The sequence below is a fragment of the Dendrobates tinctorius genome, unplaced genomic scaffold (genome assembly GCF_039654945.1).
Source record: "Dendrobates tinctorius isolate UK_male_01 unplaced genomic scaffold, ASM3965494v1 ptg000102l, whole genome shotgun sequence".
Taxonomy (NCBI): Eukaryota; Metazoa; Chordata; class Amphibia; order Anura; family Dendrobatidae; genus Dendrobates; species Dendrobates tinctorius.
The window spans coordinates 1,022,698-1,036,775 of record NW_027361770.1 but is presented as its reverse complement, the minus strand read 5'-3'; the positions used below and the strand labels follow the sequence as shown (position 1 = coordinate 1,036,775).

Here is a 14,078-nt window from a genome sequence, read left to right as displayed (position 1 = left end):
TATGAAATACACAGAAGAAAAATGGCATCTTCCTCATCCCAGAATACATTGCTTAATTCCCACATGCATTGCTTCAATCCCACAGTGCAACACTTCTGCTAATGACACAGGCTGTAAATGCTATTTAAGGCACAGCTTTAAATTCAGCCACCACTAGATGGTGCTATGACTAAACCAGCACATAATGCAAAACATTTTTGCCCCATATTCAGAGAGCAGAACAATCTAATTTATAAAGCTCAAGTGTGTGTATGTATGTATGTATGTGTGTGTTTTTATGTCCGGGATTGGCATCCGCACCGTCACAGCTACAGCCATAAAATTTGGCACAGTCACACGTCTGGACCCCGAGAGCGTCCTAGGCTATGTTGTGAGGCGAAATTTTAACCCCGCACGTTCCAATGCACCAAATAATTTTGCCCCTGTCTACATAATGGGGAAAAAGTGTGTGTATCAAGCCCCGCCCCTCATTATGATGTCATAATGGTTGCCATGGCGATGCTGATGTCATCATAGGTTGCAAGCTCCGCCGCTCATTATGATGTCATAATGGTTGACTATGGGATGGAGGATGTGTGATGGGTATATGGGCACTGGACTATGGGGTGGAGGATATGTATGACGGGTATATGGGCATGGGACTATGGGATGGAGGATGTGTGATGGGTATATGGGCACTGGACTATGGGATGGAGGATATGTATGACGGGTATATGGGCACTGGACTATGGGATGGCGGATATGTATGATGGGTATATGGGCACGGGACTATGGGATGGAGGATATGTATGATGGGTATATGGGCATGGGATGGAGGATGTGTGATGGGTATATGGGCGTGGGACTATGGGATGGAGGATGTGTGATGGGTATATGGGCACTCGACTATGGGATCGTGGATATGTATGATGGGTATATGGGTACGGGACTATGGGATGGAGGATAATTATAATTTGCTATAACTAACCACAGTTAGTTACTATGCCCGGGCAGCGCCGGGCTCTTCAGCTAGTAGGTATATAAAAATACACTCGGATGCGAATGCAACATTGTGCGAAAATTTCAAAGCAATCGGTGAAGAACTTTTAGAGACTTAAGATTTTGAACAAATGGACATTTACATTTGTTATATATATATATGTGTGTGTATATATATATATATATATATATACTGTATTTATTTGTTTCTACATAATAATGTCAATTTTTTGTATCTGTAATAGTTTTTCATGATTTTTTGCTTGGTTTTTTTTTATATATATATTTTTTAGTTATCTTAGTTGGTCTAGTATCTTAACCTCTACACGACCTTGAACTTATTCACGCGTCCAGATTGGTAGCTACCATATTTTGCAGATTATAAGATGCACGCCAAATTTTGGGGAGAAAAATAGGAAAAAAAAGTACTAAAAATGCCTTAAAACATACTCTCTCATTATTCTGGCATTTAGCAAATATTAATAATTATGGCAATCTTAATTGATCTAAAGCGGGAAAGATTTACTCTAATTTCATGTCAGATACTGAGAAAAACATGCATATGTGTCTTTTTATATACTATATGTTAACTTCGAGTTTCAACTTTCCCCTGAACAGTAGCTCTGCACATATTTTATGCTCAGATTTTGAATACTAGTATATTGCCGACTGATTGTAGTCTGTAGTCACTCTGTTGAACTTTTTACTTTGTATATATGTCATCTGTTTAGGGTCCTTGACAGCTAGTCAATGTGGAGCAGGGGCGCCATTTTTGTTCCAAGAATGTCCCAACCTCCAGTGACAGGGAGAGAAGAGAATAGCGGACAGCATAGTGTGATCAGACTTTTACTCTTGACCATTTAATTGATTGATTTTTTTTATAATTTTTCATTTTTTGGGTAGCATCATATTTTTGGTTGGTGTGTATTCACTTGAGGCATTTTAACCCCTTCATCCCCAAGGGTGGTTTGCACGTTCATGACCGGGCCAATTTTTACAATTCTGACCACTGTACATTTATGAGGTCATAACTCTGGAATGCTTCCATGGATCCCGGTGATTCTGACACGGTTTTCTCGTGACATATTGTACTTCATGTTAGTGGTAAAATTTCATTCAAATAACTTGCGTTTATTTGTGAAAAAAATGGAAATTTGGCAAAAATTTTGAAAATTTCGCAATTTTCCAACTTTGAATTTTTATGCCCTTAAATCACAGAGATACGGCACACAACAAACTTGATAACTAACATTTCCCACATGTTTACTTAACATCAGCACAATTTTGGAACCAAAATTTTTTTTTGTTAGGAAGTTATAAGGGTTAAAAGTTGACCAGCGATTTCTCATTTTTACAACACCATTTTATTTTTAGGACCACATGACATTTGAAGCCACTTTGAGGGGTCTATATGATAGAAAATACCCAAAAGTGACACCATTCTAAACACTGCACCCCTTAAGGTGCTCAAAACCACATTCAAGAAGTTTATTAACCCTTTAGGTGCGTCACAGGAATTTTTTTGAATATTTAAAAAAAATCAACATCTAACTTTTTTTCACAAAAAAAATACTTCAGGTTCAATTTTTTTTATTTTACCAAGGATAACAGGAGAAATTGGACTGCAAAAGTTATTGTGCAATTTCTCCTGAGTACGCTGATACCTGATTTGTGGGGGGGAACGACTGTTTCGGCGCATGGCAGAGCTCAGAATGGAAGGAGCGCCGTTTGACTTTTTCAATGCAAAATTGGCTGTAATTCAGATCGGACTCCATGTCACGTTTGGAGAGTCCCTGATGTACCTAAACAGTGGAAACCCCCTACAAGTGACCCCATTTTGGAAACTAGACCCCCCAAGGAACTTATCTAGATATGTGGTGAGAACTTTGAACCCACAAGGGCTTTACAGAAGTTTATAACGTACAGCGGTACAATTAAAAAATCATATTTTTTCCACAAAAATGACCTTTTCACCCTCAATTCTTATTTTTCCAAGGGTAACAGCACCCTAAAAGTTATTGTGCAATTTGTCCTGAGTATGCTGATACCCCACATGTGGGGGTAAACCACTATTTGGGCGCATGGCAGAGCTCGGAAGGGAAGCAGCGCCATTTGACGTTTTTGGCTGGAATTGAGATCGGACACCATGTCGCGATTGGAAAACCCCTGATGTACCTAAACAGTGGAAACCCCCCACAAATGACACCATTTTGGAAACTAGACCCCCTAAGGAACTTATCTAGATGTGTGGTGAGAACTTAGAACCCCCAAGGGCTTCACAGAAGTTTATAACATAAAGCCGTACAATTAAAAAATCATATTTTTTCCACAAAAATGATCTTTTCACCCTCAATTCTTATTTTTCCAAGGGTAAAAGCACCCTAAAAGTTATTGTGCAATTTGTCCTGAGTACGCTGATACCCCACAAGTGGGGGTAAACCACTATTTGGGCGCATGGCAGAGCTCGGAAGGGAAGCAGCGCCATTTGACGTTTTTGGCTGGAATTGAGATCGGACACCATGTCGCGATTGGAAAACCCCTGATGTACCTAAACAGTGGAAACCCCCACAAATGACACCATTTTGTAAACTAGACCCCCCAAGGAACTTACCTAGATGTGTGGTGAGCACTTTGAACCCCCCAGTGCTTCACAGAAGTTTATAACGCCCGGGCGTGAAAATAAAAAATTCGTATTTTTTCCACAAACATGATCTTTTAGTCACCATTTTTTTATTTTCCCAAGGGTAACAGGAGAAATTGGACCCCAAAAGTTGTTGTCCAATTTGTCCTGAGTATGCTGATACCCCATATGTGGGAGAAAACTACTGTATGGGCACACGTCTGGGCTCGGAAGGGAAGTAGTGACGTTTTGGAATGCAGACATTGATGGAATGGTCTGCGGGTGTCATGTTGCCTTTGGAGAGCCCCTAATGTACCTAAACAGTGGAAACCCCCCACAAATGACCCTATTTTGAAAACTAGACCCCCTAAGGAACTTATCTAGATGTGAGGTGAGCACTTTGAACGCCCAAGGGCTTCACAGAAGTTTATAATGCCCGGGCATGAAAATAAAAAAATCGTATTTTTTCCACAAACATGATCAATTAGTCCCCAATTTTTTCATTTTCCCAAGGGTAACAGGAGAAATTGGACCCCAAAAGTTGTTGTCCAATTTGTCATGAGTACGCTGACACTCCATATGTGGGAGAAAACTACTGTATGGACACACGTCGGGGCTCGGAAGGGAAGCAGTGACGTTTTGGAATGCAGACTTTGATGGAATGGTCTGCGGGTGTCATGTGCGTTTGGAGAGCCCCTGATGTACATAAACTATTGAAACTCCCCACAAGTGTCCCCATTTTGGACACTAGACCCCCCCACGGAACTTATCTAGATGTGTGGTGAGCACTTTGAACCCCCCAGTGCTTCACAGAAGTTTATAATGCCCGGGCATGAAAATAAAAAAATCGTATTTTTTCCACAAACATGATCAATTAGTCCCCAATTTTTTCATTTTCCCAAGGGTAACAGGAGAAATTGGACCCCAAAAGTTGTTGTCCAATTTGTCATGAGTACGCTGACACCCCATATGTGGGAGAAAACTACTGTATGGACACACGTCGGGGCTCGGAAGGGAAGCAGTGACGTTTTGGAATGCAGACTTTGATGGAATGGTCTGCGGGTGTCATGTGTGTTTGGAGAGCCCCTGATGTACATAAACTATTGAAACTCCCCACAAGTGTCCCCATTTTGGACACTAGACCCCCCCACGGAACTTATCTAGATGTGTGGTGAGCACTTTGAACCCCCAAGTGCTTCACAGAAGTTTATAACGCTCGGACGTGAAAATAAAAAAATCATTTTTTTCCACAAAAAAGATATTTTTGCCCCCAATTTTTTATTTTCCTAAGGGTAACAGGAGAAATTGGACCCCAAAAATTGTTTTGCAATTTGTCCTGAGTAGGCTGATACCCTACATGTGGGGGTAAAACACTGTTTGGGCGCATGGCAGAGCTTGGAAGGGAAGGAGCACCATATGACTTTTTCAACTCAGAATTGGCTGGAATTGAGATAGAATCATAGAATTGTAGAGTTGGAAGGGACCTCCTGGGCCATCTGGTCCAACCCCCTGCTCAAAGCAGGATTCGCTAAATCATCCCAGTCAGATGTCTGTCCAGCCTCTGTTTGAAGACTTCCATTGAAGGAGAACTCACCACTTCTCGTGGCAGCCTGTTCCACTCATTGATCACTCTAACTGTCAAAAAGTTTTTTCTAATATCTAATCTGTGTCTCCTCCCATTCAGTTTCATCCCATTGCTTCTAGTCTTTCCTTGTGCAAATGAGAATAAAGTTGATCCTTCTACAATGTGACAGCCCTTTAGATATTTGTAGACAGCTATTAAGTCTCCTCTCAGTCTTCTCTTTTGCAAACTAAACATTCCAAAATCCTGCAACCTTTCCTCATAAGACAGGGTTTGCAGACCGGTCACCATTCTGGTCGCTCTTTTCTGAACTTGCTCCAGTTTGTTGATGTCTTTTTTAAAATGTGGTGCCCAAAACTGGACACAATATTCCAGATGAGGTCTGACCAAAGAGGAGTAGAGGGAAATAATGACTTCACGTGATCTAGACTGTATGCTTCTGTTAATACATCCTAGAATTGCATTTGCCTTTTTTGCTGCTGCATCACACTGTTGACTCATATTCAGTCTGTGATCTATTAGTATACCCAAGTCTTTTTCACATGTGCTGTTACTTAGCCCTATTCCTCCCATTCTATATATGCTTTTTTCATTTTTATTGCCCAGATGTAGTACTTTGCATTTCTCCCTGTTAAAAACCATTCTGTTAGTTGCTGCCCACTTCTCCAGTTTATTTAAATCTTTTTGAATCCTCTCTCTCTCTAGTATTAGCTATCCCTCCTAGCTTTGTGTCATCAGCAAATTTAATCAGTTTACCCTCAATTCCTTCATCTAAATCGTTGATAAAGATGTTGAACAATACAGGGCCCAGGACAGAGCCCTGTGGTACCCCACTTGAGACATTCTTCCAACTGGATGTGCAGCCATTTACGACCACTCTTTGGGTCCGATCACTAAGCCAGTTATGAATCCACCTAACAGTTGCCTTGTCCATTCCATACTTAGTCATTTTTTCAATAAGGATTGTATGAGAGACTTTGTCAAATGCTTTGCTGAAGTCAAGATATACTATATCTACAGCATTTCCTTGATCCACCCAATTAGTGATACCGTCATAGAAGGAAATTAAGTTAGTCTGACATGACTTATTAGTTACAAACCCATGCTGACTCTGTTTAATCACTTCATTCTTATCCAGGTATTGACATACATGTTGTTTAATAATTTGTTCAAAGATCTTTCCTGGGATAGAAGTCAGACTCACCGGCCTATAGTTGCCTGGGTCCACCTTCTTCCCCTTTTTGAAGATAGGAACAACATTTGCTCTTCTCCAGTCTTCTGGCACTTCTCCTGTTCTCCATGAATTTTCAAAGATTATGGAGAGGGGTTCAAAAATTTCTTCTGCTATCTCCTTCAGTACTCTGGGCTGTAATTCATCTGGACCTGGAGACTTGAATTCATTTAGGTTAGCTAAGTGTTTCCTCACTATCTTTCTGTTTATAGATATCCTGGATTCTTCTATTCCCTTAATAGGACAGTGAATAACAGTTGATGTTACATTTCCTTTTTGAGAGAAAACAGATGCAAAATAGGAATTTAAAAGTTCAGCCTTCTCAACATCCTGTCTTACCATTTCATCATTTTCATCCTGTAAAAATCCTATAGCATCTTTGACTTTTCTTTTACTTTTGACATATCCCCAAAATCCTTTATTATTGCTTTTGACATCTCTTGCAAGCCTCAATTCATTTTCAGCTTTAGCTAATCTGATTTGTGCCCTGCAGGTTCTGCAGACAGCATTATATTCTTCTTTAGATATGCCTCCCTCTTTCCATTTTATAAACATTTTTTTCTTCCTTTTTAGCATGTGCTTAAGTTCTGTGTTCATCCATCCTGGTTTCCTTAAATGCTTCCTATTCTTCCCTCTTTTCGGAATTGTTAACAACTGTGCTTTGAGAATTTCATTTTTCAAGATTTCCCATCCTTCCTGGACATTTTTGTCTTTAAGGATATCCAGCCATTGGATCCCTCCAATTCTCTTTCAGAATCCCTTAAAATCTTCCTTTCTGAAATCTAACCTTGACGTCTGAGTCTTCACAGGTCTTCCGCCTCTAGTTATCCAAAATTCTAAAATAGCATGGTCGCTACCTCCTAGGGTCCCAGCCACTTTTACCTCCTCAACCATTTCCTCCCTGTTTATAAGGATTAGATCCAAGGTAGCAGTTCCCCTTGTTTTCTCCCTTACCTTTTGGAAGATAAAGTTGTCAGCAAGAGAGGATAAGAATTTCCTTGACCTGTTAGTTTTGCCTGAGAGAGATTCCCAACAAATGTCTGGATAGTTGAAATCTCCCATGACAACTATGTCATATTTTTTGGAGAACTTGGCCATTTGATGCATAAAGAGTTCATCCATATCTTCAGCTTGCACAGGCGGCCTGTAGTAAATGCCTACAACGGTGTCCTTTCCATTGTTCTGTCCTTGTATTCTTACCCAAACAGTTTCCACAGAACTCCCAGTCTCTGAAGCTTCAATCTCTGTGCAGATATACGCGTTTCTAACATACAATGCGACACCCCCTCCTCGTTTATCAAGTCTGTTTCTTGCAAATAAGTTGTATCCTTCTAGTCTTGTATTCCAATCATGTGTATTGTCCCACCAAGTTTCAGTGATTCCAATGACATCATATTTCTTTTCCTGTGTTAGTAGCTCCAATTCTCCTTGTTTGTTGCCCATGCTTTGTGCACTAGTATAGAAACATTTTAGTTTGTGATTGGTTTCTCTTTCTCCAATATTTTTATTAATTAGATTCTTTCGTCTTTGTTCTTCCTTTCCACTTCTAATAGCAGATCAGACGCAATGTTGCATTTGGAGAGCCCCTGATGTGCCCAAACAGTGGAAACCCCCAATTCTAACTCCAACCCGAACCCCAACACACCCCTAACCCTAATCTCAGTCCTAACCCTAACCCTAGCCCTAACCCTAACCGTAATGGTAAAATGGAAATAAATACATTTTTTTTTATTTTATTATTTTTCCCTAACTAAGGGGGTGATAACGGGGGGTTTGATTTACCATTTATGGCGGTTTTTATGTTTGGCAGCTGTCGCACGCTAAAAGACGCTTTTTATTGTAAAAATAGTTTTTGCATCACCACATATTGAGAGCTATAATTTTTCCGTATTTTGACCCACCGAGTCATGTGAGGTCTTATTTTTTGCGGGACAAGTTGACGTTTTTATCGGTACCATTTTCGGGCACGTGACATTTTTTGATCGCTTTTTATTCCGATTTTTGGGACGCAGAATGAACAAAAACCAGCGTTTCATGAATTTCTTTTGGGGGAGTGCGTTTACACCGTTCCGCGTGCGGTAAAATTGATAAAGCGGTTTTATTCTTCGGGTCAGAACGGTTACAGCGATACCTCATTTAGGTCGTTTTTTTATGTTTTGTCAGTTTTATGCAATGAAAACTATTTTATATAAAAATAATTATTTTTGCATCGCTTTATTCTGCGAGCTATAACTTTTTTATTTTTTCGCTGATGATGCTGTGTGGCGGCTCGTTTTTTGCGGGACAAGATGACGTTTTCAGCGGTACCATGCATATTTATATGAGTCTTTTTGATCGCGTGTTATTACACTTTTTGTTTGGCGGTATGATAATAAATCATTATTTTTTGCTTCGTTTTTTATTTTTATTTTTTAAGGGGTTCGCTAAAGGGGTTAACTAATGGGACAGTTTTATAGGGCGGGTCGTTACGGACGCGGCGATACCTAATATGTGTACTTTTATAGTTTTTTTTTTTTGTTTTTTTCAAAAAATGAATTTATTGGGGAATTTTTTTTTTTTTTTTTTACTAATTTATTTGGCGATTTTTTTTAAATTATTTTTACACTTTTTTTAATTTTTTTTTACTTCATTACATAGTCCCAGGTGGGACATCACTGTCCTGTGACAGATCGCTGATCTGTCGCATCACAGATCACTGTGACAGATCAGCGATCTGTCACAGGCAGTGCCGAAGGCTTCCTCATGCCTGCGCTTTGCAGGAACTGAGGAAGCCAGCTTCCTGCAGGCCCCCGAAGGCCCCCGTCGCCATCTTGGATCCGGGGGCCTGTAGGGAAAGAGCCCCCCGCAGCAGCGCTGCACATTGCGCTGCCGTGGGGGGCTCAGGGAAGCACGGAGGGAGCCCCCTCCCTGCCGATGCTTCCCTTTAACTCCCGGTACACCGCGATCATGTTTGATCGCGGTGTGCAAGGGGTTAACGTGTCGGGGGCGGTCCGTGACCGCCCCTGACACATTGTGCCGGGTGTCAGCTGTGATAATCAGCTGACACCCGGCCGCGATCAGCGGCGCTCACCACGGTAGACGTACTATCCCATTCACGGTCATACGGGCCCGGGTACCGTGGACGGGATAGTACGTCGGATGTCAGGAAGGGGTTAATGAGTATGAATCAATAGTGTTTTTAATGTGTATGGACTGTAAACTTATAAATAATAACATACTCTTTTTCAATTGACCAATCAGTGATCTCTTTACTATTGATTTATGCTAAGTTTGATGAAAGTACAGCTCCTATTTAATGTTTTATTTATTTTTTTGCACTGGAATAAATGAATGCATGTCACAAAGCAACAGAAGAAACCTAGTGAAAATTGAAATGTAAGCGCCCATAAAGTGTAACATGTACAATTGCCTGTATTGTTTTCATAAGTGATATTTTTTCATGTATTAATGATTTATTTATCCATTTACTTACTCACCAACAGGTCAAATATTACTGGCAATGAATTTGTGTTTTGTAATGGACTAGTACTTCATAGACTTCAGTGCCTTCATGGGTTTGGAGAATGGCTGGAAGCAATTATAAATTTTTCATCACATTTGCAGAGCCTTAACCTTGACATTTCAACCTTGGCTTGCCTATCCGCTATATGTCTTATGTCTGGTAAGTACAGAAGTTAATGGGAATCTGTCAGTAGGGTTAACCCTTCTAAGCCATTTATATGGGCATGTAAATAAGCTATTAAGTTCTATGGTCAGGACACTGATCTGCATGGGAGTCTGCCTCTAGAGCTTATTTTTAATAAAAGAGGGCATTACCAGTGTGAGACCTGTACCTAACGCAAAACAGTAGAACTGAACATTGTGTTTTTACAAACCAATTTGCTGTTGCTTGCACAGCTGTGCTGTATTGCAGTACTGACTACCTATGAGATGGAAGTTGAAGCACTTTGAGAGGACATCTGCAGATGTGTTGATGCAGTAATGTGTCCGGTATAATCATGCACAGCTTTGCAGAGAAATCAGGAGAGCTACCATTACACTTAACACTGGTAACTCCACCTCTCATTTAGAATAGTGTCTAGAGGCAGATTCTCATCCAGATCAGTGTCCTCCCCATTGTCTGGAACAGCTCATTTACAAATAAGAAAATTGTGGATTTTTCTGGAATAAGATATTGGATCACACAATGATTTAAAGGGATGGGGTTAGGGTGGATGGGGGGAGGGGAGGGGATTTAGGATTTAAGTACAGTTATATCGCCTGTCAGGTTGAACATGGTTTATATTATATGCTAAAGTTAGATGTATTGTCAAAGTTTCATGCTGACAACTTTTAAATAAAAATCATCTGATTTAAAAAAAAGATATTGGATCACAGATATCAAGTTATCATTTTATTCAGCTTCCTATGACCTACCTTATATACCCATATAGATTGCTTAGGAGGGTTTATTCTTCTGACATGTTCCCTTGAAATAATCCTACTGGCCCAAAAGAGTTGCTTCACAAATGTCACTGAGAGGTCCTGTATGAAAGATCCAATATATTAATCTGCATGTTATCTGGAATTTTAGTATAATTTTTGTCTTTTTGTTCCTTGTGCTCCAAGTCATTGCTCAATGACAGTGGTTTATTTTTCTTCCTACAGTTTCTGTAGGATTTTCTCGCAATATACCATTTATAGCATTATTACAAGATATGCCATAGATGTTTGATAGATTGAGTTGGGATCCTAAATCTGCATTCGGTACTTAATTTGAAGTGGTTACTACATTTATCTATTTTTTTTTTGGTGTTACAGTAAAATCCCTGATAAATGAGGATCCAAGTGGTGGGGCCCCATTTTATATACAGTACTTTTATAGCATAAACTGTAGATATGCCATGAATATCCATTGAAAGAAAGTGTGGCCCATACTGCAAGCCACAGACTGTAGAGGGGAGGGCCTCATGACCAGGATGTATGCCAGGCCCTAATAGGGGTTAAGCAGAAGTAAACTAGAATGGAGTTTTAGGCGAAGAGGGTTAGGATCTAAAATGGTGGAATAAGGGAAGGTAGGAGGTGTTTCGGTTCAAATTATGGTGGGAGTTAGTAAAAGGGGGTGTGAATGTGGCCATTTGATTGGTTAAGGGGACTAGGTATATAAGGGAGATTGGAAGGGGCAGGGAAAGCCTGTTAGTACATCGGAGCAAGGGACACACTACCATAATGGAGACTCTATTCCAGGACTTTATGAAGCTGGCAGCGACAAAGAGAACACGTGGCTGCAGGAGCAGTTGTGGCTTTTAAGTGGTAGCTGGTAGCATTGATGGGTTAGCTGTGGACCCAATTCCCCCAAAACACCCTAGAAGGTTGCGGCCTCCTGAGAGAGCGAGCCCTGAACTGCTGTCCAGCCTGTACAGCCAGGAGACACAGGAGGCCTTGAATACACGCCGGAAGTCTGCTACGATTGCGAGCATGTATAGGAGCCGGGAGGTGACATCATCTTCCGGCGTAGAGGCGCCAACGTCATACAGAGAGATGAGGGCACCGGGAGGAGGAACAGGGAAGTGGCTGGAGTATCCGGGGAGCAAGGACCTGAGCGGGCAGCGCTCTGCCTCCTTGAAAGGACGGAGCATGGGGACTGGCCATGGGAATGGAAGAAAGACCGATAGGGCGCCTGCTGCACCACGCAGGGCCAACAAAAGAACAAGAAGCAGACGAGCTGTAGGTCCAAGGGACAATGGATCAGAAGGGGTGGATGAAGGCATTCAGAGGATTGCTGGCTGCAGGCGTGCAGCTGAAGTGCCTACCACCACCGCAAGGACTATGGACATTCACAACACTAACGCAACAAAGGCCAAGGGATCCATGGTTGCTGGGGCGTCGCCGGTGGAGCCTGAGGAGGAGGGCCTGGAATCTACTGGAGAAGAATCGGAGGAGGACCAGCGGGTGAAATACGCAGCTGCCATTCCGAGGGGGACTCGAAGTCGGCCCGGTAAACATTGTGGTCACTGTAATGCAGCGAGTGGTTGTTATGTTGGTGGCATGTGGCAGGTTATGTCTTTAGGGGTCGACAGGTAGCGAGGTGTCACAGTTGTTGGGAATGATGGGTGAATTGATGGACATGGCTAGGTCTTCACCAGCTGCCGTGTGGCAAGAAGGTGCGATGTACATGGCGCAAACGGCTGCAGTGGTTTCAGCCTCGGTAGGAGTGGCAAGTGATACTGAGGGTGGGGCCCCACTTGAGGGGGGCCCCTGAATTGGATAGCGCGGGGAGTATTAATCCAGTGAGACTGGATGATAAGGCTAATGGGGAAGTATATCTGTGTTGTGCACCCAACAGTCCATCACATTTAAAGCTGGAGGTGAAAGAGAAGATATGGCGGGATGAATATGCGGAGATTTTTTCACTTTTGCAATTGGAGAAGTTTAATTTGGACAGGGTGAAGTTGAGGAAGTGGAAAGGCGTAGGTATCGGTTGATTCCCTGAACTTTTGCCAACTGGCTGCAGGCTTTTGCCAACTGGCTGCAGGCGTTCTCTATATTGGCTAGTGTGTGGGGGAAAAGGCCCTGGAAAAGTGTTCTTCTCTTTTTTGCTATCTGTATAGCATCGGGGAGGCATGTTGTACGTATAGTGGGACTGGTTGGTTGCGGTACGACGAACAGTTTAGGCAAAGGAAGGCGGTAAATCCGAGTTTGCGGTGGGATACGAAGGACATAAGTTTATGGATGCGTTTAATGATGGCACAGAGAGTATTGTCGTCTTCCTTTCTTGGGGTACCTGCTAGTTCAGGGGCACCGCCTGCGGGAGCAAAGAAGGGTTTGTTTTGGTGCTTTACTGAGAAGGAATGTACTTTTACATCCTGTAGGTTTAAGCACGAATGTTCCGGTTGCGGGGGACACCACAGCTTCACAAAGTGTTTTAAAAGAGGAAAGGGAAAGCCTGGGGAAGCTGCGGGTAAGATGGATGACTCCGATGAGGGTAGAGCGGATGGAGCAGTATTTACATAATTTCCCTGATTGGGAGGCAGCATGTTTTGTTGAAAGAGGGTTTTCATTTTGGTTTCAAGATCCCTTCAGTTGTGAAGGAAGTATCGGGTTTGGTTCGGAATTTGTGGTCTGCTATTGACCAACCGGCGTTAGTTGGTCAAAAATTGGGTAAAGAAGTGGAGTTGGGCAGGATAGCCGGTCCGTTTCAGGAATTACCATTACCGCGTTTAAAGATTTCTCTGTTGGGTTTGGTCCCAAAGAAGGAACCAAATAAGTATCGGTTGATACACCATTTATTGTACCCTGAGTGGGAGTCGTTCAATGATGGCATTGATCCAGAGTTGGTCTCAGTGTCTTACGTGTCATTCGATAAGATGGTGGAGTGGGTAAGGCAGTGTGGTTATGGTGCACTGTTGGCCAAGATCGACATAGAGACGGCTTTTCGATTGTTGCCATTTCATCCTGACAGTTTTTACTTGTTGGGCTGTTTTTGGTAAGAACATTATTACAATGATTGTTGTTTGCCCATGGGTTGTTCTATCTCATGTGTGTATTTTGAGACATTTAGTTCCTTTTTGAAATGGGTGTTTCGCACGGAGGCAGGCGCAGATTCTTTTATTCACTAACTTGAAGATTTTTTGTGTATTGGACAAGCTGGGTCTCCAATGTGCGCAATTTTGTTGCGAACGATGGAA

The 14,078-nt window shown here is 41.9% G+C and overlaps 1 protein-coding gene across 7 annotated transcripts in view; it reads left to right on the top strand.

Annotated features, from left to right (window-relative positions):
- NR4A3 (nuclear receptor subfamily 4 group A member 3) overlaps nt 1–14,078 on the top strand; it is a 379,358-nt gene that overhangs the window by 228,095 nt on the left and 137,185 nt on the right. For 4 of the 7 annotated variants that reach the window (XM_073587666.1, XM_073587669.1, XM_073587665.1 and 1 more), the window contains one exon: nt 9,894–10,072. The exons of 1 other annotated variant lie outside the window; for it this stretch is intronic. In XM_073587666.1, coding sequence (XP_073443767.1) covers nt 9,894–10,072 — 179 coding nt within the window. Of the gene's footprint in view, nt 1–9,893; nt 10,073–14,078 lie in introns of those variants that run through there. 2 more of the 7 variants (XM_073587668.1, XM_073587670.1) reach the window with 2 other exon arrangements.